This window comes from Fistularia commersonii, chromosome 4 (genome assembly GCF_037954325.1).
Source record: "Fistularia commersonii isolate RoL2024-O1a breed Wild chromosome 4, RoL_Fcom_v1.0, whole genome shotgun sequence".
Lineage (NCBI taxonomy): Eukaryota > Metazoa > Chordata > Actinopteri > Syngnathiformes > Fistulariidae > Fistularia > Fistularia commersonii.
In genome coordinates this window covers 14,327,011-14,351,074 of record NC_141287.1, presented here as the reverse complement: position 1 = coordinate 14,351,074, position 24,064 = coordinate 14,327,011, and the positions used below count along the sequence as shown (strand labels likewise).

At 50.2% G+C, this 24,064-nt stretch overlaps 1 protein-coding gene across 3 annotated transcripts; it reads left to right on the top strand.

The window, feature by feature from the left end:
- Window positions 1–274: 274 nt before the first annotated feature.
- On the top strand, window positions 275–23,411 carry mlphb (melanophilin b). Of its 3 annotated transcripts, XM_086144605.1 has the most exons (16): window positions 275–409; window positions 4,179–4,319; window positions 7,541–7,762; window positions 7,947–8,098; window positions 10,825–10,866; window positions 14,298–14,353; window positions 16,266–16,358; window positions 17,655–17,820; window positions 18,023–18,222; window positions 19,106–19,189; window positions 19,521–19,811; window positions 20,516–20,677; window positions 20,768–20,836; window positions 21,254–21,302; window positions 22,013–22,107; window positions 22,788–23,411. In XM_086144605.1, the coding sequence occupies exons 2-16, from the start codon at window positions 4,201–4,203 to the stop codon at window positions 22,812–22,814; spliced, it is 1,827 nt and encodes a 608-aa protein (XP_086000731.1). In that variant the 5' UTR covers window positions 275–409; window positions 4,179–4,200; the 3' UTR covers window positions 22,815–23,411. The 3 variants fall into 3 exon arrangements, with proteins under 3 accessions (XP_086000731.1, XP_086000730.1, XP_086000732.1); XM_086144604.1 differs by lacking the exon at window positions 275–409 and having other exon boundaries at window positions 4,148–4,319; XM_086144606.1 differs by lacking the exons at window positions 275–409; window positions 22,013–22,107 and having other exon boundaries at window positions 4,148–4,319.
- Window positions 23,412–24,064: the final 653 nt, after the last annotated feature.

Below are 24,064 nucleotides of genomic sequence, written 5' to 3'. Positions count from 1 at the left end.
AGTGGCAATTTCATTGTACATGGAAACACGTTTCTACACAGTACATGTGACAATAAACGCTTTGAATCTCAAATCCTGAATGTTCAGATGACCAGAAACCAGACGAACAACTCCGACGAGGAGGATGTGGCCGCCGGGTCAGGTGACCCAGCCGGGGGTCCGACGCCCGCCTCGCCCCGGCCGTGCTCGGACGCTCTCCGGCGCCACCATCTGGGCGGGCGCTCAGTTAAGACCTTGTTTTTGCAGGAGAGCTGAGCTGGAGGAGGAGGAGCAGGCAGCTCTTCCAGCTCCTGTGCTTCCTCCCTCCTCCTAGTTAAGTGGACATGTGATTAGCAGCTCCTCCGGCCCCTCAGTCCGTCCTGCTGCTCCAGCTGAGGAACGTCTGCCCGTTGCCTCATTGGCCTCCGAGGTAAGTCCACATCTCCGCCGCCCGCCCGGGAGAACCGGGAGGAACCTCGCTTCTCTGTGGAGGTGCTTTTCACCATCTCTGAAACGGAGGCCCCGCTTTGTCCGATGGAGGTTTTTCACGGGTCCCGCACACCTGCTGGCCGGGCCAGAAGCAAGGGTTCTGCAGGGTTTTAGGTCTCGGCTCCCGGGTTCCGCGCCACGCTGACCCTGAAAGCCCATCGACCAAAGAAGATTAGCGCTGTTTGTTCTCCGGGTGGATTTCAGAGTCAAGCGGCGAGCCGCTGACGCCCACTGGGCAAATATTGACCGTTTCCGTGGTTCCAGGTTTGTCAGTGGGCGGTGGTTCTGCAAGGTACCTCGGTTCTCCGCGTTTTCCCGTCGTTTCTTCAAACTCAATGCAATTTTGTCGTCGGACCCGATAAGAAGAAGCCAATGAAGGGAATTTCCGGTTCCGTGCCGGTTGGCACCGTTTCAAAGCTTCACGTGCTCGGGTCCGGTATCCACGGTGACGGTGAACGTCCCAGTTTTCTGTGTTTACCTCCACTGATGCGTCCAGATCCCGTCACAGTCGGTTGTGTCTGGTGAAAACAGGCTTAGAAGAAAAAACAAAAAAAAACAAAAACCTTCTTGTCTCAGAGTTTGTCATTTTGTTTTTTACGTTTCTCTCGTGAGAGCGCAGCATGGAAGGCCATTCTGCCGTCATGTGAGATTTACACAGGGATAATTGAGTCACAAATCACTTTCACTGAATCCAGACTCCAAAAAAAAAAATGAAACGCCAAAAAGGGCCCGTCAGCTGCTCACTCACAAAACCAAATACCCGGATTATTCTCACGTTGGTTTACTTTTATAACATATGAGACTGTGAAGACATGAACCTCTGGGTTTCCCTGCACACCCGTGACCACCACTTTGAAAAGAATGTACCTGCTGATAGAAGGCATTCTTCTGCTGATCACAAGGATGTTCTGGTTGGTTGTCTGCGCAGGAGATTAGCCTGGAAGTTAGCTAGCAGGTGTTCCTGCTCTTGCTGATGGTCTTTAGGTGAGTGACACCAGAAATGAGCCAATCTCACGCCTGACCCCTGACCCTGCAGCGCCGTATTCTCTCCACGTCGCAGTTCTGATTAATGGAGAGGCTTGCAAAGGTTATCAGAAAAACCAGTGCGTTGCCATGGAGACATAGAGCTTATTCAATGCACAGGGTGTAAAATGTGTGTATTCACCATGAAGGTGGGCTGTTCCTGCAGGAGCTCTCAGGTGTTCTGGTGTTAGATATGAATTATATCGATATTCTCAGGTGGATGCTTTGTTTAGTAGGAGTTGGGTCAAAGGTCAAAGGTGACGGGCTTTGGCTTATTTTGCTTTGGGGTTTTTTTCTGACATATTCTCCATTCTTCTAATTGTGCTGCTCCTTAAAATTGAAGACAGGATGAGAACTTTTGCAAGTCCTGCTGTTGCTGATGGACTCACAGAGTCCCAACTATGAAAGGACCTCATCAGCTCGGCTCCTTTCTCCTGCTCCATAACCAGCAGGAGGCTCTTTCTGCTGCCTCCCCGTCCTGCAAGCTTCCCATCACCCCTATTGCCGTGAGCATTCTCCACCCTGACTGGGCAGGGAATCCTCTACATCTGACCTCGACTGGGAAGCCATGTCTGCCATCCTTTCCCCCTGCAATCATGCTAGAGATCCTGGTATAAGGCACTCTTTCTCTCTAACGCCTTCTCACAACCTGCCTCTTCAGATCACAGTAGCACGTCTGGCCTCAGGGTTGTTTGGACAACCTTGGAGAATTGTAGTCTTCCCCCAGGTCTACCTTCATTTCCCATGATTCAGCTTTTTACAGCAGATTGCTTGTTGTTGTGGTTGGTGGCTTTTGTCCCTCCCTTACAAACTTGATTGATGGCATTGCTCTCCCATATGGTTGGCGTTTCTTGCGTCTCTCCTGCTCCAGGATGTCAGCGAGTGAGCACCTTGTCGTGAGCTCCTTGTCATGGCGCCACTTGTATCTTCCTTGGGCAAGTGCTGTTTTGCAACCTGACAGGATGTGTGTCAGTCTCCATAGATCTCCCCACGTGATCTTCCTGATCCCATTTGGTCCATGCTCCCCGGGACACTAACTCCACTGCCCTTGCATTTCGATCTTCCTCCTCAAGGTTCCCTATTTCCTCCTGGATCATGGCCCTTTTCTCTTTGGATCATGCCTTGCCCAAATGCCGGGCCTGGGAAGTTCCAAGATTCTGTCTTCCTGTGGATGCCGTTCCGATGAAGTTATGTAGCTTCAACATACTTTCAGCTCGTGCTACAGATGAGTCAGCTGCCCACTCGTGTCCTGATCTTTGGAGGACGCCTGCTTGTCTGACTTGTTCATCCTGGGAGTCTCTGAATGCCATTATTACTCTGCATTTTGCTACCTTAAATTCCTCTACATGGATGACAGAGGAAATTGGAGCTGCCCTGATCTCATGTTGAGGTCTACCGAAGTGAAGCTTACAGGGATTCCCAGCCACCTTCGAAGGAACTTGTTGATCTTCATGAGCCTTGGCAGCAATCCATGTTGGTAAAGCCATGCTTTGAACTTCCCCAGGAGCCCTGATTTTTTTGATCCTCTTCAGCCATTCCTCAGTCTCTTTTCCTGTGCTGCTGATGTTCCTTCTGTCAGTTAGTGAGTCATCGAACCACTTCCCGAGGCACTCGATTGGATTTTCCCTTATCGATGGAATGGCCTCACCTTGCACATCAGCGTGACCCAGTTCGTCAGCTAACCTTTCCTGATCACCATACACTTGGATGTCTTTGGCTTAAACGTCATTCTGGCTCAGTTACCATGCAGCCCAGAACCGCTAGCATCCATCATCACAGTAAGGTCGTCCGTGTAACCTCTTATCGGGTGAATATTATGGGATTGATCTGCTGATGGCCTGGACTGTTAGCTAAGCTGGATGTTAGCAGGTGTTTTTTGGTTCTGTGGAACCACAGCAGGTGTTCTATTTTTATTTATTGTTATTTTAAGGGCGGCACGGTGGCGCAGTGGTTAGCGCTTCAGCCTCAGACCTTTCTGTGTGGAGTTTGCATGATCTCCCCGTGTCTGTGTGGGTTTCCTCCGGGTTCTCCGGTTTCCTCCCACAATCCAAAAACATGCAGGCTAATTTGAAAAGAAATGGGAAAAATTGCAAAGAATGAGTGAGTGAATGAGTGAATGATTGTTTGTCTTTATATGCGACCCTGCGATTGACTGGCGACCCGGTGCACCCCGCCTCTCGCCTGATGACAGCTGGGATAGCATCGCAACGACCCTGTGTGCAGGGGAAGCGGAAGAAGATGAATGGGTGGATGTTGTTTGAAGGAGACACCCCAGTCAGGCACTTCAATAAATAACTGTTCAAGTTCTGCTTAATTCCCCAAACCGCAAATTCCAATCGAGTCAAATTACCCTTGGTGTGACAGGAAATGACCTCACCGGGGAGCCTGCAGGACCGGTTGCCATTATTTTCCATATTCCTGTGACTTCTATTTGTCGAGAAAGGATGCTAACCAAGCTAATGAGGAGCAGATGAGCAGAGCGCTAATGGCTTCTCCTACCGGTCTGCACTTCAGCTGTCGTGCCCGCCATCTTGTCTGACACCAACTTGGCGGTCCGTTAGCGGCTTGCTACCCCGTAGCATGCGGCCTTAATCAGTTAAATCAAGAGAATGACATGATCTGAAATTGACCTGCTTCTTCTGATTTGCGGTGTTCCTGTGGATGCTGCCCGCTGGCGTGGTGCCCAGGTCGCACCCTCAGCTGACAGTCATGCCTGGCGCCAACAAGAAACTGGACCTCTCCCAGCTGACGGACGAGGAGGCCAAGCATGTGTGGGAGGTCGTCCAGCGAGATTTCGATCTGAGGAAGAAGGAGGAGGACCGTCTGGGGTAGGTCTGGAGGTTCGCGGCTCCTCTGTCTCCTGTGGTTAACCGTTCTCGCTTGACCTTCATTGGTTCGGGCGCCACGGTGATCCAGGGCTTCAGGGGAACTTGAATCAAAACATCAAGCAACTTCAGGTTGCAATATAGAAACTGATAAGTCTCTTTTAATAATAATTTGCTTTGATTGTTTTTTTGAAATTTTTGAGATAATTTGGACAGTAGGGGCAGAGAGAAGGTCCACGTTCTATCACCATCGACACGGAAGTGGGTGCATATATGTCGCAGCATCCAGCAGACCTCAGAGGGCCTCCTGGGTTCTCCACCCCCCCAAGTTCCGCCTCTCCAATTGATACCAAACATGGCCGTGACCTTTGAACTCAGTAATTCACAGCAAGCCTGCTGGACGCGGGGGGTCAGAATCTCCAGCCCAGGCGACACTTGGTGTGACCCCAACTGTCTGAGATGAGGTGCCCATCAAGCAAGGACTTCAGGGCCTCTTCTCCGTTCTAGCGAATCACCTGCCAGACAAGGGCCTGCTTGTGAGGGTTGGAGTTACATCAGCGCATCTCAGCTCTATTAAAAGCAGAAGCTGCGTCCCTCTGGCTCCTGGAAGAACTCCTCCTCCTCCTCCAGCTACTTCACAGTTTCCAGCAGCTCTTGACCGAAAAAAAATGGCAGCTAGAGTTTCCTTGAACCCTGTTCATCTGAAGACTTTTTTTCACTTCCTGGATTCTTTTTTTCTTCTCCCAAAGGATGATGGAGGAAGGAGGCGAGTCATGTCGCCAAATGAGCTTGCTAACTTCTTGTTTTTCATCATTTCACACATGGATGGAGGAACCCTTAATGTTCCTGGTTCCTCTAGACCTGCAGGTCTTGCTGTAGCCAGCAGAGAGGACGGAGGAGAAGACCAACGAGAGAAGATGTGACACCGGTACGGTGAAGAAAAGTCCAGAGGGTCGGCGTTTGGAGCGTGACGGGTCATGTGACCTGTGGGATGAGAGGCCCCTGTGTTGTGGGAAAACGCCGCCGCCCATGTGAGACCAATTAGGTCTGGACTATAATTCCAGTCAAGTGGTCCAAGCGCTCGACTTTAGAGGGGAACCAATTACTGATGGCGGAGTGAGGAGGTCGTTCCAGAAAGATCTGTCCCTGTGGGCGGAACATCCAGAGCTGATCTGGAGCAGATGGATGGGATGGGTGGTTCTGCCCCGGCTTCCCCATTCTCTCCCTGACCCAGGAAGAAGATACCTCAGCCTGATCTGGGGCCAGCTGGGTTCTTTCTGTGTGTTCCCTCCATGTGTTTCTCCCTGGTTTCTCCCGATGTGGTCTTTCAATGTTCTCCCGCCTGGGTTCTCTCCAGGTTCGAAACCAGTCAGCAGGTTCACTGAAGACGCTAAACTGTCCATCTGTGAGAATGAGAAGGTTGGCTGATTGACAGTTAACCCTTCTTCTTCTTCCTCTTCTTCTCCTTTGGACTGATCCCTCCAGGGGTCGCCACAGCCTATCAACTTTCTCCATCTAACCCTATTCTCTGTATCCTCCTCTCTCGCTCCAACTCACTTCCAATCTCTCTCATTAGACCCTTAAATCTTCTCTTTGGTCTTCCTTTAGACCTCCAATTCCAGCATCCATCAATATATTCACTATCCCTCGTCTGCACATGACCCAACCATCTCAGTCTGGCTGCTCTGACCTTCTCTCCAAAACATTTGACATGTGCCGTCCCTCTGATGGATTCATTCCCGATCCTATCCATCCTGGTCACTCCCAAAGAGAACCTCAACATCTTCATCTCTGAAGGACGGCGTGCTCTGAGCAGAGGACAGAACACTTCCGTCTGACGGACTGGCGGCGAGCTTTAAAGGCCGGGCCTCACTCGGGACGCCTTTTTCAGAGGTTGGGTCAGGACCTCCGGCAGCACTTCACTCGCCTCCAAAGAAGAATCGGCTTTGACCCCGAGGGGCTCCTCATTCCTCGGCCCATCCCTTATCTCCTTTTATGGCTCGCCTGAAGTCTTCTGTACTCCAACCCATTTCCCTTTCCCAAAGAGAACCTCAACATCTTCATCCTTGCATCCTCCAGGTTTGCTTCCTCTTGTCTCTTCAGTTCCTTTCACTGTCTCCAAACCACACAGCATCTCCGGCTCCACCGCCGTCTCCCCCACCTTTCCTTCCATTCACAGCTGACTCGCCTGACGCTCAAGATAAAACCCCTTGGGACACCATGAAGAATGTTCTCAAGTTCTCCTTCCAGGTCATGGACATCCACCTGTGAATGTGTGACTGACGGCCCAACACGTTAACAACTAGATGACTTAGTTTAAGCTAATTTAGCTTATTCTCTTTGGCTAAAGTCCCATCCCTGCACTGACACCCAGACGTTTCCATGCGGCTGTCACTCATCTGGATCTTGGAGCCAATCGATGAGTCCTGCCGTCACCCCCCATTCATGCAGTCATAACCTTGTTATTAACACCTCGTTAGTGGAAACTGTTTTGTAGGGTATAAATAAGATTCATGTGATGGCAGCGGGGGGAGCGGCGAAGTGTTCGGTGTGAACTGGACCCAAAGTGATTCTTCACGGATGTCATATCTGAATGAGCATCTGGTCGACGCTCCCGCATTCCTGAGCTTCTCGCAGAGAACCGGGCGAAGACGTGCTGGTGTGTGATGGCCGTTGTTGCCGTGGAGACCGGCCCTCATTTTGGCCGGAGGTTCGTCTCTGCTCCCGCTGAGGCGAAGCTCCGTGAGGTGGTGACAGGAGATTGATGGCACATTGGAAAGTCACCGTCAGAGCGCCGAGACACCAAGACAGGAAGTGGGACATCTTTCCGGCCAGTTGGGGGAGCCGACAACAGGGGTCACTGGGCAAGGAGGCGGGGTTTACCTTGGACAGGTCACCTGTCAGTCATCTAAACATTCACCTTCTCATTCACACCCACGGATAATTTAGAGTCTCAGATGAACTAGTGAATGTTTTGGACTGAGGATGGAGGAGCAAGCAGGAGAACATGGGGAGGACACACAGAGAGAACTCTGAAAGGATAACATGAGGGGAACCCAGGAAGGAGAACACATGGTGGACACATAGAGAACTTGGGCAGGAAAACATGGAGAGAATCCGTGCAGAACATGGGGAGAACCCACAGAGAGAACTCAGGCAGGAGGACACGCAGATGCACATGCACCCTGAAACCTAACCTTAGAGCTACCTTCCCCTCCCCCCAGGGTGCTGAAGACCCGTATCGAGAGGGAGGATACCAAGCGGGAGCTGCTGGGCCTCAAGGGCAGCCTGACCGAAACCCACTGTATCCGCTGCCTACAGCCGTTCAAGTTCCTGGTGAACAGCAGGAGGCGCTGTCTGGACTGCCACCTGTTCACCTGCAAGGCCTGCAGCCTCTACAACAAGAAGGAGCACGGCTGGGTGTGCGACCCCTGCCGCATGGCCAGGTAGGCACTACCCACGATTGGTCGGTTCGGGGCCGATGGCTCCCTTCGGTAGACTACGAAGGGGCGATGCTCCCGTGAAGTCCACACGTGAAGCCCTCCTGTTCTGACGGGAGGACACTCCCGTCTCTTTTTGGCGACAGCAGTAGCCCTAGCACCTCATGTGTTCTTTCCTCCACCTTGCCAGGGTCCTGAAGATTGGCACATTGGAATGGTACCACGAGAACGTTCGCGCTCGCTTCAAGCGCTTTGGCAGTGCCAAGGTGATGCGGTCGCTCTTCAAGAGGTTGAGCGGCGAGCACGGCAGCGAGCACAGCTTCTCGCCAGATGACTTCGGAGGTGAGGATTTCACTCTTTGCCTGGCAGACAAGTTTAAATGGGAAGACCAATTGGGGGTAGGGGGGGCTGTAACACCTCTGCTGCTAAAGTTACATTTAGTGCTGCCAGCTCATGCATTCATTCACCGATTGGTTATTCATTAATTCATCGACACCACTGAGAGATCCCAGGAAGAAAAACAAACCCTTGACTTTTCTAAGGCATTCATTTGGACATTCCCCGTAGGGGACCATGGAACTGAAAGTCCCAATGCTTCTCCATCTAATGGGAAAGCCAGAGTATCGCTGGAACTGTCTTGCTGGCTGTTGAGTTCCTCAGACTGGCAGTGGAGAACGTGCCATTTTTTGAATCCTTGGGCCGCTGCCTGCCAAGAGCCCCCATTGCTTCTGGACAGCTGGAGAGCCCGGCGCTCTAGAACGCAAGTCGGACATCTAATGTCAGCCTGACTCCAAAGAGTCTGAGCAAACATCACTCCACCACTTTGCATTTTCTTGGCCTCAGGTCACAGGAGGGGGGGGCAGGGTTGTTAGTTTGTCTGTCTGCTTAGGATTCCTGCAAGAAATCCCCAATAACCCAGATGCTCCAGGGGCTTCCGAACCGCAGCCAAATGGAAATGACCCTCTGAGCTGCATTCCTGAGGAGCGCTGGGAGCATCTTGGGCTACAACTGCTCCTCTAGACATGGCAAGAAGATGGAGGGCATCACGTTGGCGGTCTACGTGCAGTTGGTGCAATCCGCCAGATACAGCCCGGAAGGCACTTGTGCAACTTTCTTGTCTCCCTTGTCTCTAGAACCCCTACAAAACTGAAGTGTAAAAAGTTTTTACGAACAAGATGACTTTGAGGTTTCCTGAAGGGATTTCTTCACCTTCTTGAGGACAAAGTACCATCTCGGCATGAGAACCTGCTCTTGTCAAAGTACTGCAACATATAGCCAAGCGATTGCGCAACAGAGGAGATAATTGAGGGAGCATACCATGTATCTTCAGACCAGCAGGGGAACGAAGATGCTGTAGCAACCTTTACAAAGTTAAACAAACAGAAGTTGTAAAGTGCTTCTTTGCAGTACGCCCGACAAGACCTTTGCCCCCAGTGCACACAGGGAACTGTGGGTTCTCAAAGAGGCACTTCTCTGTGTCCTGCTCCAATTTCCGATGGGCTATGAAGCTCCTGCTCACCAGTCGGTCCCTCCTGGAAAAGGAGTGGCTACAGGTGACATTACTGTCCTTTTGGGGGCGGAGCCCATCAGAAGGAAAGACCACTTTTGATTACTTCTAGTCTAAAGACCAAAGACACTGTTTTTCTTCCCCTGTGGCCTGAGGGGGGAACTCAGGCCAAAGCCCCCCCCCCCATCCTTAATCTCCTCCACCTTAACTGTGGACTGACAAGTTTTTTGTCCTGCGTAACCCGAGCGTGATGCGAGAACAAGGTCGGCACATGACGGGGTTCATGCCAGGGTCGAAGATCTTTAAAGTCCAGGAGGAACAACCCATCGCATACCACCCTGTGTGTATGTGTGCGTCTGTGTGTGTGTACACACACTTTTCACAGTGCTTGAGAGTTAAAAGGTACTACTTTTCTGCGGTGAAGACTGATTCTGTCAACTGGAAGGGTCCTTTCCTGTCGTCATGGCAGACAACGCTCCCTTCTTTTATCCCCAAACTGATTGTCCTCAAGTGGCCATTAGAAGGCACACACCACCTGCTGGCCAGAGGTCAAATTGCATCAGGTGCACTGTTTTTTTTAGCCCCTCCCCCAAGAACTCAACACGGTTGAATCCGCCAGCCTCACAGAAAAACAAGGGAAAGTGTACAATGTGAAAATGAACAATGGAGTCATTTGGGGCCATCAGATGCCGCCCTCTTATCGTCAACCACCAAACCTGGAATTCAGCCACCAAAATCCAATTTCCAGCCCTGAAACTAAATTTCCCTTTTTTTTTCCTGTGTGTGCAAAGTTGAGATTGTCTGCACGGAAAATCTCCTGGCATCGCGGTCCAAGAAGGACCCTTCACTGTTCATCCCCTGCTGGAAGATTCTCAGGAACCCTCCCGGTGTTGTTCATCCGTCGATGCAAATTCAGTCTATTATTAAACATCAGCGTCTCTCCAAGAGAGATAACGGTCAGATGAATGAAGAAGGGGGAGGAGGACAGCTGGACCTCCTGCTCCTCTGACTCACCCCGAGGGAGGGGGGGCTCGGGGAGTGGGGCCTTGTGATCGGCCGGTCACATGTCTCTTGTTCTGTGCCTGGAATCGAAGGAGGAGAGAGCGAGACGGCAAGGAGGAGGAGGAGGATGAGAAGATGAGGATAAAGCTCAGCCCTCGTCATTTCTCCATGAAAACACGGCCGTAAACAGGCACATTAGCAGATGCGCTATGAGAGTGGGGGCAGGAGTCGCGCAGAGACATTCCTGGATTAAATACAGCTTGCATGACTGTCCACACACACACACACACACACACACGCACATACACACACATTCTTCAGCCGTCTTCACTGTATGCATTCTGCGGCGGTCCGCCAGGCCCCCACAGCTCAGAGGGTGGCGGCAACCCTTCTGAAGACGCTTTGGTTTCTAGCTTTGGTCGTAGACCCGGGTCCTGGGCCCGGTCTTGGCCTTGGTCCTGAGCCTGGTCCTGGTCCTGGTTGTGATTCCGTCTCCGGCCCCCGTCTGTTTGTTGCAGGCGTCATTAAACACATCGTCCCATCTCCCATCTCTTTCCAGTGCCACGTGAATACGACACCGAGAGCATGCCGGAGGTCCACGGTGAGTCCTCAGAGCCTCCAGCACAGCTTATACTGCCATTGCTACCATGACTACCACTACTATTAGAACTAGTACTGCTGCTGCTACTAACAACAGCTTCTCTTAGCAACAACTACTACAAACAACAATTACACCTACGAACAATGAAAACTACTACAACACCAACTGCTACGACTACTACTATGAACCACTAATTACTAACTACTACTTACTCTAGTAGCACTACAGGTGGTCCTCACTTAATGACGTACTCGGTTAACAACGATTGTGAGTTACGACGGGCTTTGAGATAGTATTAAAATACGCGTGGAATGTGCTGGCAGCAGAGTTGTGGGTGAGTTTTTATTGTACATGCTTACCTGCGCTTATAATTGGCCTATATTCATGCAAATATAAAATATAAAGGAAAAAAAAGGTCAAATAGCATTGTATAAATGGCCGATATGCATGCAAATACTGTACGGTTGTATGGTAGAAGTGGTGTTTCACTTCACAACCAACTTGCTTAACGACAGACCCCTTGAAAGGTAACGCCATCATTAAGTGAGGACCACCTGCACTAACATTAATCTCAACAAATACAACTAACAACAGCTATTATGACTAACATAAGCTATTAACAGCAACAACTGCTGCTAATAACTTATACACTACCAGTAGTTATAAAAACTACTAAAAATAACCCCAACTATGAGCATCAGCATGCACTGCTACCATTGCTACTACAAACAACAACTACACCCTCCGTGTTTTCCGGACTAAAGAGCGCACCGGAATTTGTTTGCAGATGACATTGTGATCTGTAGTGAGCGCAGGGAACTGGTTGAGGGAAAATCCAGAGAGGTGGAGGTATGCTCTGGAAAGGAGAGGAATGAAAGACCCTGGAATGAAAGTTGCGGAAATCACAGAAAGACAGAATACGTATATAAGAGGAACCCAGGTGGAACGGTGAGGCTACAGGGAGTGGAGATTAAAAAGGTGAAGGATTTCAAGAACTCTGGGTCAACAGTTCAGAGCGTAGGAGATTGTGGAAAAGAGGTCAAGTAACTGGTTCAAGCAGGTTGGTTTGAGTGGAGAAAGTGGGTGGGATACTATGAGGTAGAAATCGATCAGCCAGAATGAAAGGAAAGGTAGACAACCGTTACAATGACGAAAAGACAGCAGGCAGAACTAGAGGTCGCAGAGATGAAGATGTTGAGGTTCTTTTTGGGAGTGACCAGGATGGATAGGATCAGGAATGAGTCCATCAGAGGAACAGCACATGTTAGATGCTTTGGAGAGAAGGTCAGAGAAGCCAGACGGAGATGGTTGGGTCACGTACAGAGGAGGGATAGTGAATATATTGGTAGCCGGATGCTGGAATTGAAGCTACCAGGCAGGAGGTCTGGAGGAAAACAAAATAAATGATTTATGGATGTAGTGAGAGAGGATATGAAGTTAGATGGTGTAAGAGAGGAGGATACAGAGAATAGGATTAGATGGAGAAGGTTGATTTGTTGTGATGAGTGCGCATAGGAATATAAACCGCACCCACTAAATATTAAAAGAAAAGAGAAATATTTTTTACATATAAGCTGGACAATAAGCCACAGATATCCATGTGAAATTAGATATTAACACAGCAAGATTTTGTAAATGTTTATTTATATACCTTAATTGATTGTTTCCAAACGGTGCCTGTAACATCCAAGCAAAAAAGCTGATCGAACAAAACAGAAAAGTCATTGATGGCTTTATTGATCCTCCTCCTGTGCAATAAAAAAGACTGAAGTCTTCTTTAGTATTGGAATTGAAGAGCCTTGGAAAATCACTGCACACACCTTTTCAGTCTCTCTGTCGGTGTCGCTCGCAATGTCACTTTCGTCTTGACGCACAGTTACCTCTGAAGTTGTGCTGTTCTCTTCACGCAGCAGTCCAGCCTTTGGAAACCTGCTCCATCCTGTAAGGATCCACTTGCAGACCTCAGAAAACGATGCACTCTGCATGCGGACAATTTTTGTGTACGATTCCTGACCGCTGGTCATTTAAGCCTCCCACTCACCTCGGAGTGACGCTTTAAATGCACGATTCACGCTGATGTCAAAAACATAGGTGTGAAAAATATTTTGCATGTCGGGCTGCGTTTTGCGTTGAGTGCACCAAAAACTAGCATCTTATTTGGCATTGACCTGTTGCGTTTTTGCGCTTTGTTTTTGCACTTTCTGCCAGAGCGTCGCATGATGGCCATTAGCCAAGATTCATAGATTAGCCACATCGTTGTTTAAGCAGCAGGGTTCAAAGCGTGGGAAAAAAGTAGCGGCTTATAGCCTGGAAAATACGGTAGTACTGATTATAACAATTTCAACTACCACTACAAACAACAACTACTACCAATACTACTGCTAACAACAACTGCCACTAACAACAAAAAGCAACAAAAATGACCACGACTACCACCACTACGACTACGACTGACAGCACCAACAACTACTACTTCTACTAACAGCAACCACTGGTCAGCGTAGTTGAGGCTCCAGGGATGTCAGTGTCAGTTGAGTTCCTGAAAATGTGCCCTGAGGGGTTCAGCAGTAGCGGCGAAAAGGAGCAAAAACATAATTTTTACTGAACCAAAGATGATTGATTACGCCCTCAAAATCTTCTTTTTTGTGTGTGTGTGTGCGTGTGTGTGTGTGTGTGTGTGTGTGTGTGTGTGTGTGTGCGTGTGTGCATCGGAAGCACCTATTACACTGATCTGGACCTGATCTTGTTTAGTTTCTGATTTTGGTCCCAGAGGGCGTGCGGAGCGTTCATTCCAGTTCGGATCCGATCACTTCAATGGGAAGTGAACCACCAATGGTTCTGAATTATTCATGGTCCATTCTGGATTTTAATCTCGCTCCATGCGCTCGGAGCCATGCATTGAATTTCTGCTCCGCCAAAGAAAACACAGGATGCTCCAGCTCCGGCCCGGGCCCGTGCTCCGCATGCTTCCCACAGACGGAAGGGAAGAGTCTGGAGGATCTCCATGAGTCGGAGGTGATGTTTTGTCATGGTTACCATGACGCGTCAGAGTTTTGACTGGCTCAGCACTGGCTGGGATTTGCAGGTGCAGTGGTTAGCACAGTCAGAAGGTTCCCAGTTGGATTCCCACGGCTCCATGTTCTCCTGTTGTCTGCGTGGGGTTCCTCGGGGTCCTCACGCAGTCCAAACATATGCAGGAGGTACATTGGAGACCCTACATTGTCCAGATGTGTGGATGAGAGGGTGAATGGTTGTCTGTCTCTACATGTGGTTCTGTGACTGGTCCAGGGTGAACCTCATCGCCCAATGACAGCTACGGTAGACTCCATCAGCCCTGGGACCCTGAGTGCAGGATAAGTGGTATAAATAATGAATGACTAGATGACGACAAACCCCATCGTCTTAGCACTTCTGGCTTCCTTCTTTTCCAGTTGTCGGCTTTGAGGACCATCACTTGGACACGGTCGACTCTCAGAACTACAAAGAGGTAGGGAAACTCTCGGCAGCCCATCGGACAACAAACCTCTTCAACATACAAAGGCAAATCTAAAAGGTGCTGTCCGGAAGAGGATGCCCTACTGAGCAGGATGTTGATGACCATCAGATCCTCACAGTGAAAGTTATAAGTTGGCGCCCTCTTCTTGTTACCACCGTGGCAGGATTGTGAGATCCAGCGCAGCTGCTCCCATGCAGGGGCGGGGGTCGCGGGTAACTCGCAGTTGTAAACAACCGAGTGAATAATCCCAGGCCCAGTTTGGTGGCGGTTCACAAGGCCACCGGGACTCATCACGTTCCCGGATCTGAAAGTTTGTCCGGCTCCGTCTTTGCGGAACCTCGGCCCCCGAGCCGAGCTTCTCATCGACCATCGATGAGGACTTGGTGGGACCTGCAGGGGGCGCTGCTCGGAGCTCATCAGAGACATTTGATAATGTTCCTCTGAGTCCACTGAGGATGGAAACTGAGGCGGGGAGACACCAGGTTAGATAGACGTTCCTTCGTCTATCTAAAGCACATTGTTTAGAACAGTGATCCTCAGCAGAGTGCAGGGTCGTCGTTTCTGTACCAGAGCAGTTCCCAGCTGGCCCCTCGGGTTTAATCACAGCATTAGGGTAAACGGGCCGGGCCCGCCACAAAAACCTCCACCCAGCCCTGGTATCCCCAACCCGCGTCCATGTGCGCGTGGTAGAATAGGGTTCGGATCCCCAGTGAGGATTGTTCCTATTAGATACTGACATGACAACCAGATGCTGCTGAAGGTGCTGCCTTTTTTTAATTTTCCAGAATGATCGAGGGCAAAAGAACAGTTCTTCTTCCCAGAGGAGACCAGAGAGTGCAGCCAACACTACCATGCACAGGCGCCAATTAGTGACATGTGATTAAGTGCAGCTCAAAGCCGCTGTGTGAATGTGAGCAAACCAAAACCGAAATGGAACGGAGAACGCAAACTGGATCTTTGAGTTTAAGGATTTGTTCTTTCCCATGTTGTTTGTCTGAAGCCAGGTCAAACAGCGGGTATGCTCAATATTTGGTACTCCCACAGTGGGGGCGGCATCAATAGCGTGGACGCAGAGCGGTCCAGAACACGACTCTGACCAGAATGCAAACTTGTCGGCTCACTTGGATCTCGTCCCTCCTTTTTCGGCTTCCCGCAAAACATCGAGATGATGGCGGACTATTTCAAATGCAAGCTCAGGGACACTAAAAAATATATATAAAATATCGTTTGAGTCTCAGAAAATCCAGGCTCTCATGTAAGAAGGCCTGAGTCCATGTGGAGTCACGAGTTCGAGGTAATGCAATTTGTAAATTGGCTGAGAACCTCTTTGACGTAACCGAGCCAACTGCGCTCGGGGGTTTTGAAACCCGGATAATCACATCACCTCTGTGACTGACAGGCCGCAGTTTCTCACCAGATGAATTGGCTACCCCAGAGAAACTGTGTTTGATTTAACTGAGAATGTTGGGAAATGTTCTCCCGTTCTCCCCGAGGTGTCATTCCGAGCATCTCTGAGGCCATCGTCTCGGACTCAGAGCCCAGCCGCTCGGTCGGGTTCGAGGTCAGAAGGATTTGGGCAGCAGAAGCAGGAGCCTTCGCCGCCAGATCCTGACGAGATCCTCCAATATCAACACCTCCAGGAACCGAGTCAGTTAGTGCTAATTAAGGAGACGCATGACGTTCTTCATCATCTGGCAGTGTTAAACCTCCTCTCTGGTGTTCTGCCGTGGAACCAGCTTGGCCAGACGGCCATGTTTTCACTACAAGGGTGTTAATCGAAGCAGCGTGAGCGCCCTGGAAGCACCAACGTTCTTCTCCGGTTCTCAAAGGAGTTCCCTGGTTTTAATCTACATCTCTGCTTCTCTTCCTCCTGCTGCTACGGTTTCCTTCCGGCCCGCTGAAGAATAAAAAGACCAAACGGCGTTTAACGGTCGACCCAATCGACTTCGGTCTGGACTCGGACTACGCCACCACGGCAGGAGGCGGATCCAACCAGGTAGGTGCCGTAACAACACAGGCTTTTTATACATTTCTCCAAACGATGAAAATGTCTTTCTGCAAAGCATAAATGAGCTGTTTCCTGCCGTCTGTTTCCATTATGTTCCAACATATTTTGCCATGCGGCGATCTGGGATTGCATCCAGATCTTTGGTCTTGAGTGCAGCGATAAAGGGGTGAAAAAATACCCTGTCCTGTAGCTCCGCCTCCCTCTAAAGGTAGTCATCCAGTGAAGTTTACCTGAACCTGCTGATGGTCTACCTGCAGAAGAACATAACCTGGAAATCCATCATGCAGATGATCCGTGTAAATCTTTGCTACTTCAGTAAGACATCCAAGATACATCAATTTTTCTACGTGGCCCCTCGGAGACGAAAGAAGTTTCACTGATTCCTATAAGCCATTTCATACAGAAAGGTTCATCTTCCTTGTCAGGAGCTGAGTTCCACCTAGAACAGGGGTGGGCAAACTACGGCCCACGGGCCACATCTGGTCCGTTGGTCTTTTCAATCCGGCCCGACAAAGAGTGTTACGGAATTCATCCTTGATGTGAATGATTGAATGATTGGATCAGTGAAGGTGGGAACTCAAACAGGAGATTATTTCATTTTTGGAGCTACTTGAGATGACTTGAGATTTTTCCTGAGCTGAATGGCACAGATTGGCTTTGTGATTTAGCCTTTACTGCGGACATACTGACACATGAATGAGCTGCACGTGAAGCTACAAAGGAAAAAAAGGTTTGTGCATGAAATGCAAGCACGTCAGAGCCTTCAAAACCAAGCTGGTTTTACTTTCAAAGCAAATGTCAGACAATGTTCAGACAAATGTCAGATGAATCTGATATGAGTCTGATGTGAACTGTTAACAAACGCGTTTTTTTTTTTTTATATGTATCGCATCTTGTGGTGATATGGCCCATCTGTCAAATTTTAAGTCAATGCGGTCCCTGAGCCAAAAGGTTTGACCACCCCTGACCTAGAACCTCTAACTTCTTTTAATGCGAGATAAAACCAGATAGCCTCAATAAAAAATAAAAAAAATCACTGGTCCTTCTGATGTATTTAACTTGAGGTTTGATTGTGAGAAAGGGACTGAAAGGACGCAACGCTACCACCCGGTGGTGTATCTGTGAGCCTGCGCCCCATCAGGGTATCCTATAGAATTGCACTTTATGTTTGATCCTTTCTGCAAGTGGGGTTTGAGGTTTCATAACTCTGTCACAGCGGAGTTGCCTTTGGTTTAGTGAGCAGCTCTTCCTCCCTGACCCTCCCCTTCTCCTTCTGCTTGCTAGGAACCCGAGTCCTGCAGCACCCCAGTGGCGGACGAGGGCGGGAGGGAGTCGCTGATCGCCGAAGGCGAAGCGGCCTCCGTCTTTCACCACATCCTAGAAGAGCAGCACAAGGGGCCGGGCTTTGGCCGCGACATGGGACTGGACCTGGGATTGTCTTCCCCTGCAGGTATGGAGGGGAAAAGAGACAAATCCGCTACAGTTGATGACCTCTGGAGGAGGTGTCCATTCAGCAGTCCACCAAAAGTATCTCATCGGAGAGTCTCGGCACAGGGGAGAAACTCAAAGACATCGAGCTTTGAATTCACACAGCACCTCGATTCTACTGCCTGGATGTTTCTGATTGGCGGATGTTGCCGTTCATGTTCCAGACGACCCGTACCCAGACTACCGCAGCGTTCTATCCCGCTCCCTCTCCCGGCTCAGCTACTCCTCGTGCGGCAGCGGTAGTGCCGGCTGCCCCCGGGGCAGCAGCAGCTACCTGCCTGGACCCGACGACTCCGACGAGGAGGACGACCTTGGCGATCACATCTCCAGGGAGAGTGTGAGCTCTGCCCACCATCCTCCGCAGGTCAGGAGAACCGCTTTGACTTTTTGTTCAAAGACTCTTCTTAAAACCAGACCAGAGAAAAGTACCTGCAGTTGAAGAGCAAACAGGACCAGAAGAGCCATCACTGACTTCTTATCTGTGATTCTTTCACGGATTAAACCTTTGTCTTGGGTCAGAGGGCTGCTGTGATGATATTTCTGTTGATTTTCAACATCTCATTGCCACTGCTCTATCACTTGACTGTCTCCACATGTCCCCTAACAAGGGTGCATATGTTGTCCAAAGCTCTTAGTGGTTTCCACTTTGTAATTGTTCTGTAGTTGTTCCCGGGGCTGAGTTGCCAAGCAACCGGTGTTAAAACTGGTGGAGGTCAAGTTCAGCCCTGGACTAAACCTCCTGGCATGGTGGTTCCCACCGGTCCAGCTCATTTTCCCACCGATGGGGAAAAGATATTCTTCCCCCACAAAAGTTCTTGGTGTAGACCGCCTTCCCTCCTAAGTGGGCGGGGAAATGGTTTCTGTTGGTTTCCTTTCTGCCTTGTCAAGTTCTAGACTATAACTCAGAAAACTGGCAGGCATCTAACAGGAATCTAGTTGTTGGTCGGCTGGTCTGGTCGGTATGCTCGTGAAGCCCCTGACTGGCCGATTCGGAAGCTGCTTAGAATGGTCGACCAAATGGGAGCAAAGGCAGCGACTCTCAGGACCAATCACAGCAAACAACACCAGGCAAGGAATCATTCAGTTTGCTTCGATTGGAGACAGATGATAAAAAAAACTCTCTTAGTGGAAAACCTTGAGAACGCCTCCAAGGTTCCAGCCTCCAGTGACTTTGCTGTTCCCTTTTTTTTCTCATGAGAAACAGACTCAGCTGTTCCCTCTGTGGCTCCTTCTCCTTCTCCCCCCAGATCACCGACCTGAACAGACGGGTTTCGGCCATTGAGACCCTCCTGAATCGCCTGGAGCAAAAGGTCGCTCCAACCTGCAGCACGGTGAGGCCATGCAACGCACCGGGTTTTGCCGCAGTTTCTGCTGAGCGTTCAAACGGAAGCACCTTCAGAGGAACACATTTGTCGGTCGACTCCCCAGATTAGATTTTCTGCATGTGTTCTCTCCATGTTCTCCTGCCTTGGTTCTCTCCGGGTTCTCCAACTTCCCCCCACAGTCCAAAAACAGTCACCAGGTTCATCAAATAAGTTATGAATGGAAGGGCGAATAGGCTGTAATAATGAAAAAGTCATAAAAGTGTGAATGTGCAGATTCGAACCGAGGATCTTGAAGGTTCTTGTGGTTTGACTTTGTGTCCTCTGGTCCCTCCTGCAGCCCGGCGAGGCTGCCAGCCTCCCCGGCAGTGCCTCCCCACTACCTCAGTGGGAAGAGGCCGACCTGGAGGAGCAGCAGCTCAGGAGGAAGCTGCACGAGATGACCGGGGGCATCAGCGACCACAGCCTGAGCTCTGAGGAGGAGGCCGAGGAGCAGGAGGCCAGGGAGGAGGGGGAGGAAGCAGCGGCAGGATGCAGCCATCAGGGTGTGCCGTCGCGACCGGGGTCCAGAGCGAGCACCGCGGGGTCTGCTCGCGATGAGATGCAGCCTCAGTCCACCGACTCTCCGAAGGTAGAGGATCCCATCGGGGTACAAGTCCGTAGCCAGGAGGGGAGGGCGGTTCTGGTGCCGTGTGTCCCAAAGCTGTGGGGGCTCACTGGAACCCCTACTGGTCGCTGGTGAAAATCAATATCCAGTCTGATCTGCCGGAGGAAGAGGTCAGATAGTTCGTCTTCATAAACACTCCACGTTTCCTCGGGGGCAAAAAAAGTTGTTGCATTTGGACAAATGCTGACATTCTCAACAGGATGTGGATCAAGATCCAGAACAACTGAGGTGGCGGGTCAGATGTGACGCGTTGGATCGGTCAGTTGGGTCAGTTCTGGTTTCTAACTTCGTTCAGTCTTGACGAGTCACCTGCCAGTCATGAGGGCTGGCGTATTGAGGTGTCCAGTCATTCTTGGGCCAACCCAGCAGAACTCCCGGTGTGCACGATCTGGATCTCCAGCAACTTGTGTTGGCATGAAGGAAGAGGGGAAGACCTGACTTTGTGAGGAAGTGGATTTCTAGTACTGCCATTGTGGAACCTGGAGTTTCTCCTTATCCTTCTCCTTCTTCCCCCCCCTCCAACCCCCGGGGTCCAGAGCTCAGCCCAGCTTGAGAAACCTAAAGTTCTCACATGGCATTGTTGGTGTTTGGCATGTTCTTGTCCGGTACACTTGGATGTGTTTGTCAATTTTCGCGTTTGAACAGCGACACGGCCACTATGCTTTCAGAACCCTCTCCGCCCACCATCTCCTCGCCAAATACTCCCCCCAGCGGACGGCGCAGAGAGGAGGGAGAGCTCCGCCTGCCTCAGGGGCTCCAGGGCACTCCTGGTGGAGCTGGAGGACAAGGTCGCTCAGGCCGCCGCTGACGTCCAGAATGCCCGCAGCGAGGTGAGGCCAGGGGCTGGGGCTTCCCGCTGGAGATTCACTCTCGAAGGATGACAAATAAAAGCCTCCCCTTTCTCCCCTTCCCCACCCAAGGTTTACAACATCCAGAACAGGATCGCGGCATTGAACGCTGCCGGCCTGCCAGCCGAACGCAGGAGGAAGGTGAGGAGGGAACACTCACAAACCTGGAGGCACTTGGAACGTTAGCAGGGTTTCACAAGCTCTGTTAGAACTCAGGGCTTCTGAACTGTGGTCAAACTACAATTGCGGCGTTAGCGATCAGGCCACTGGACCTCTTACCTCTTCTGTCTGAGAGTGTCTAGAACGTCCAAAAGAGAAGAGACGTGAAGTGGTTTAGTGTTTGAGGAGGAAGATCCTTGCCTGGAAGTCCATCATGTGATCCCTCGCGGCTGTTAGGACAAAGTAAACCAAGCATTTAGGTTTCATCGTCCAGTATTATAAGCTCCTGAATATACTCTCCTTCTTCAAAACCCCACGAAAGTCGTTCAGTTGGCGGACATGTGGACGACCGTTTTCCCACGTTCTCACGTTTGTTTGTCTGTGTTTGTTTGTTTCCAGTCCTCGATCCCCGTCCAGACCAGAAGACTCTCCCACAACTTTCCCACAAGTGAGTCCTCACCCCGCAACCTGGAACATCTTAAATGGATTAAACTCTAAACACGAAGATACGCTTTCTTTCTCCCTCTTCTTGGCAAGTCACATGGTGGGGGGGCTGGGGAGGCGGAGGGAAGGGGGGGGTCAGTTCATCCTCCGGAATATTCAGTCACGAAACCTGGCGTTTGGGCTATTTTTTTTTTTTTTTCTTTTTTTTAATGACAATGAGATGGAAGTATTTTATTTTGAAAAGTCCATCCAGATTTAGAACTTCTGGCTGGATTGAAGGCCTGCAGATGAAGAGCAACCTGGGGAAGGAGGACGGTGGGAACTTAAACACATTTCAGCTTGAACGGTCACATTTCTATGTGGACGTCTCCATCGGTAGAACCTACTTCCTGTGAGCACCACCAAGGTGGGTTTAGATTGTACGTCGAGCCAGAAAGGACGGAAATCGGAGACGTTGGTGGCCATCGGCAGGATCTGGTCTCCCCACAGTGGGATTGGTATGTTCCAAGGTGGAGGGTGGAGGTGGAACACAACAGGAAACCCCTTGATTCCAAACCTAACGTCTTAGCATGCCTGGTTCTGGGACTGAACCAACTCTGGTGTCGGCCATTTGCTACCATAGTAACAATTCCACGGCCTGGCGTGGTGTGAACTTGTGCCCCTTGCCATGGCGCCAGAGGTCCATATATGAACCCCCTTGCCGTGTGTTTCCAGATCAGGTGGGCAGGTTCGTGCGGAACTCCCAGTACAGGGGCTCGCTAACACAGAGGAACCCAGTGGCTGCGGCCAAACCCAGGGCCACCTGTGCGGTACGACCCTGATTTGCGGTACTGTCCATGAGTTCATCTCCAGCCCAGATCAGACCTGGTGCCCACGTGGTGGTGCAGAACCTCAGGTCACTCTCTGAGACTGACCCTTCTGAGAGTCCGAATTATTTTAACAATTCACTTTCAGCCGTTCCGGTGGAACCCTTCCCCACATCAGGGATCGTTCCCCCGAGAGCATCGTAAAAAAAAAAAAAATGCAAAGATCGAAGTTGGAGATGAACTCTGCTGACGGGACAACCAGTTTCTGTTGGGGTTCTGTGGTGGTTGAGGAAATCGCTCCTTCTCACTGATCAATTACCAAGGCTGATGCTCCCAATCAATCAGTAGCCCAGTGACTGTAGCTGCCTTCTTAAATTTCTCCTCATCAGGCTGCTTTCCAAGAAATGACATCGGTCGCAGACAGACAGCAGTAGAAGGGGGCCAAAGAAGAACTGATTACTGAAAATCAATGAAAAATCAAAAATGTACTAGTTTTCAAAGAAGCTGCAAATGATTTCATCTGATTGCCAATGGCTTCTCCACTTCTGGGTTGTTGTTTTCTTTTCTTCCTTTCCCTTCTTCACGTCTTCACCGCTACAGATTCAATCAATTGACCGATCGTTTGTCTGACGTCCGATCAGCCGGCGGCAAGCGATGACCGCCTCGTTCTCTGTCTCTTGCAGAAGCCGGTCATGACGCAGGGCTCCTGAGGAGGAGGCCCAGCCTCAACTGAGAGCCCTTATTCTTCTCCTCCTCCTTCCATTAACGGGACGGATCAGGAGGAGGAAGAGGATTCGTGGATCGAGGATCTGATCTGGTCCAATCGATCTCATCAGCCCTCGGCTAAGATCTCAGAAACTGTATGCTGAACATCACATCCACTGGCTCGCTATGTTTTACAGCAAGAGAGAAAACAGACACAATCTTTACTTTTGCTTTTGTAACTTTTCACATCCGTACAGTGTGACAGGATTTGAATGAGCAACAATTAAGCTCAATTTAATTGTTTAATTTGTCCACCTTTCGTTCTTCCTCTGTCTATCCAAAAGCAGTTGGCGGGTTAATCAAAGACTCACAGTTGACCTTGGGTTTATGTCTGGGATTGACAGCTGACCCATAATGGGTAAACCCTGCCCCTCTCACCACTGTGCCAGCCATGATTGGTCCCAGCTTGGCTTTTTCAAACGCATATTTCACATCTTTGTCAATAAAGTAGAACCGAGTGTACCATCGGAGACGAAGCAGGAGTACCTTGTTGTATAGTCTGAGATTAATGAGTCTAATAAAGGAAACGAAGCACAGCGTCAGAGAGACGACTCTGTCTTTGTCATTGAACCACTAGACTGAACCACTTCTGTGTCCATCAGTCTGGACCCAGACCGACACTTCCTCTGTATCTTTTCTTTTTCATGACACATTGTAGAACATGGCCCAAATAAAGAGGCCATCCTGAAAGAACCTGGAGACTCCTGGACCTGCCCACTACCTGGGGTGGAAGTGAAGTCAGGCTGCTGTGAAAAAAAAAAAACGGAGGTGCAGGTCAGCACACCTGAGTGAGGGTATGAACAGGCATTACAGGGTTCTCCTGGGAGTCCTCGGGTAACCATAGGATATTGGGGTGACCTGGGGGTTGATGGAATCATCTTGAAATTGTTAGAGTAACCTAAGGGGTCACCTCTGAGTTGCTGAGTTAAGGTTGTAGGGTTCCTCTGGGAGTTGTTAGGGTAACCACATGGTATTTTGGGCCACCTGGTAATTTTTGGGGTGACTTAAGGGTATTTGTTGTCACTTGGGAGTCATTGGGTTCACCTTGTGGTCACTGGGAGAACATAAGGGCATTTGGAGTCACATGGGGGAGGTTGGGTACATCTGCGAATTGTTGGGGTAGCCTCAGGGTATTTTTGTAGGTTCCGATCCAAGGGCCAAGTAGGTGGTGGCCGGACAGTGGTGTTGAAGGGTC

Bases quoted from the DNA above. Each gene is read 5' to 3' on its own strand.
- mlphb (XM_086144604.1), top strand. From the start codon at position 4,153: ATGCTGCCCGCTGGCGTGGTGCCCAGGTCGCACCCTCAGCTGACAGTC. The intron at 4,320-7,540 runs GTAGGTCTGGAG...CCCTCCCCCCAG, and splicing joins AAGGAGGAGGACCGTCTGGG to GGTGCTGAAGACCCGTATCG. The intron at 22,108-22,787 runs GTACGACCCTGA...TGTCTCTTGCAG, and splicing joins AACCCAGGGCCACCTGTGCG to AAGCCGGTCATGACGCAGGG.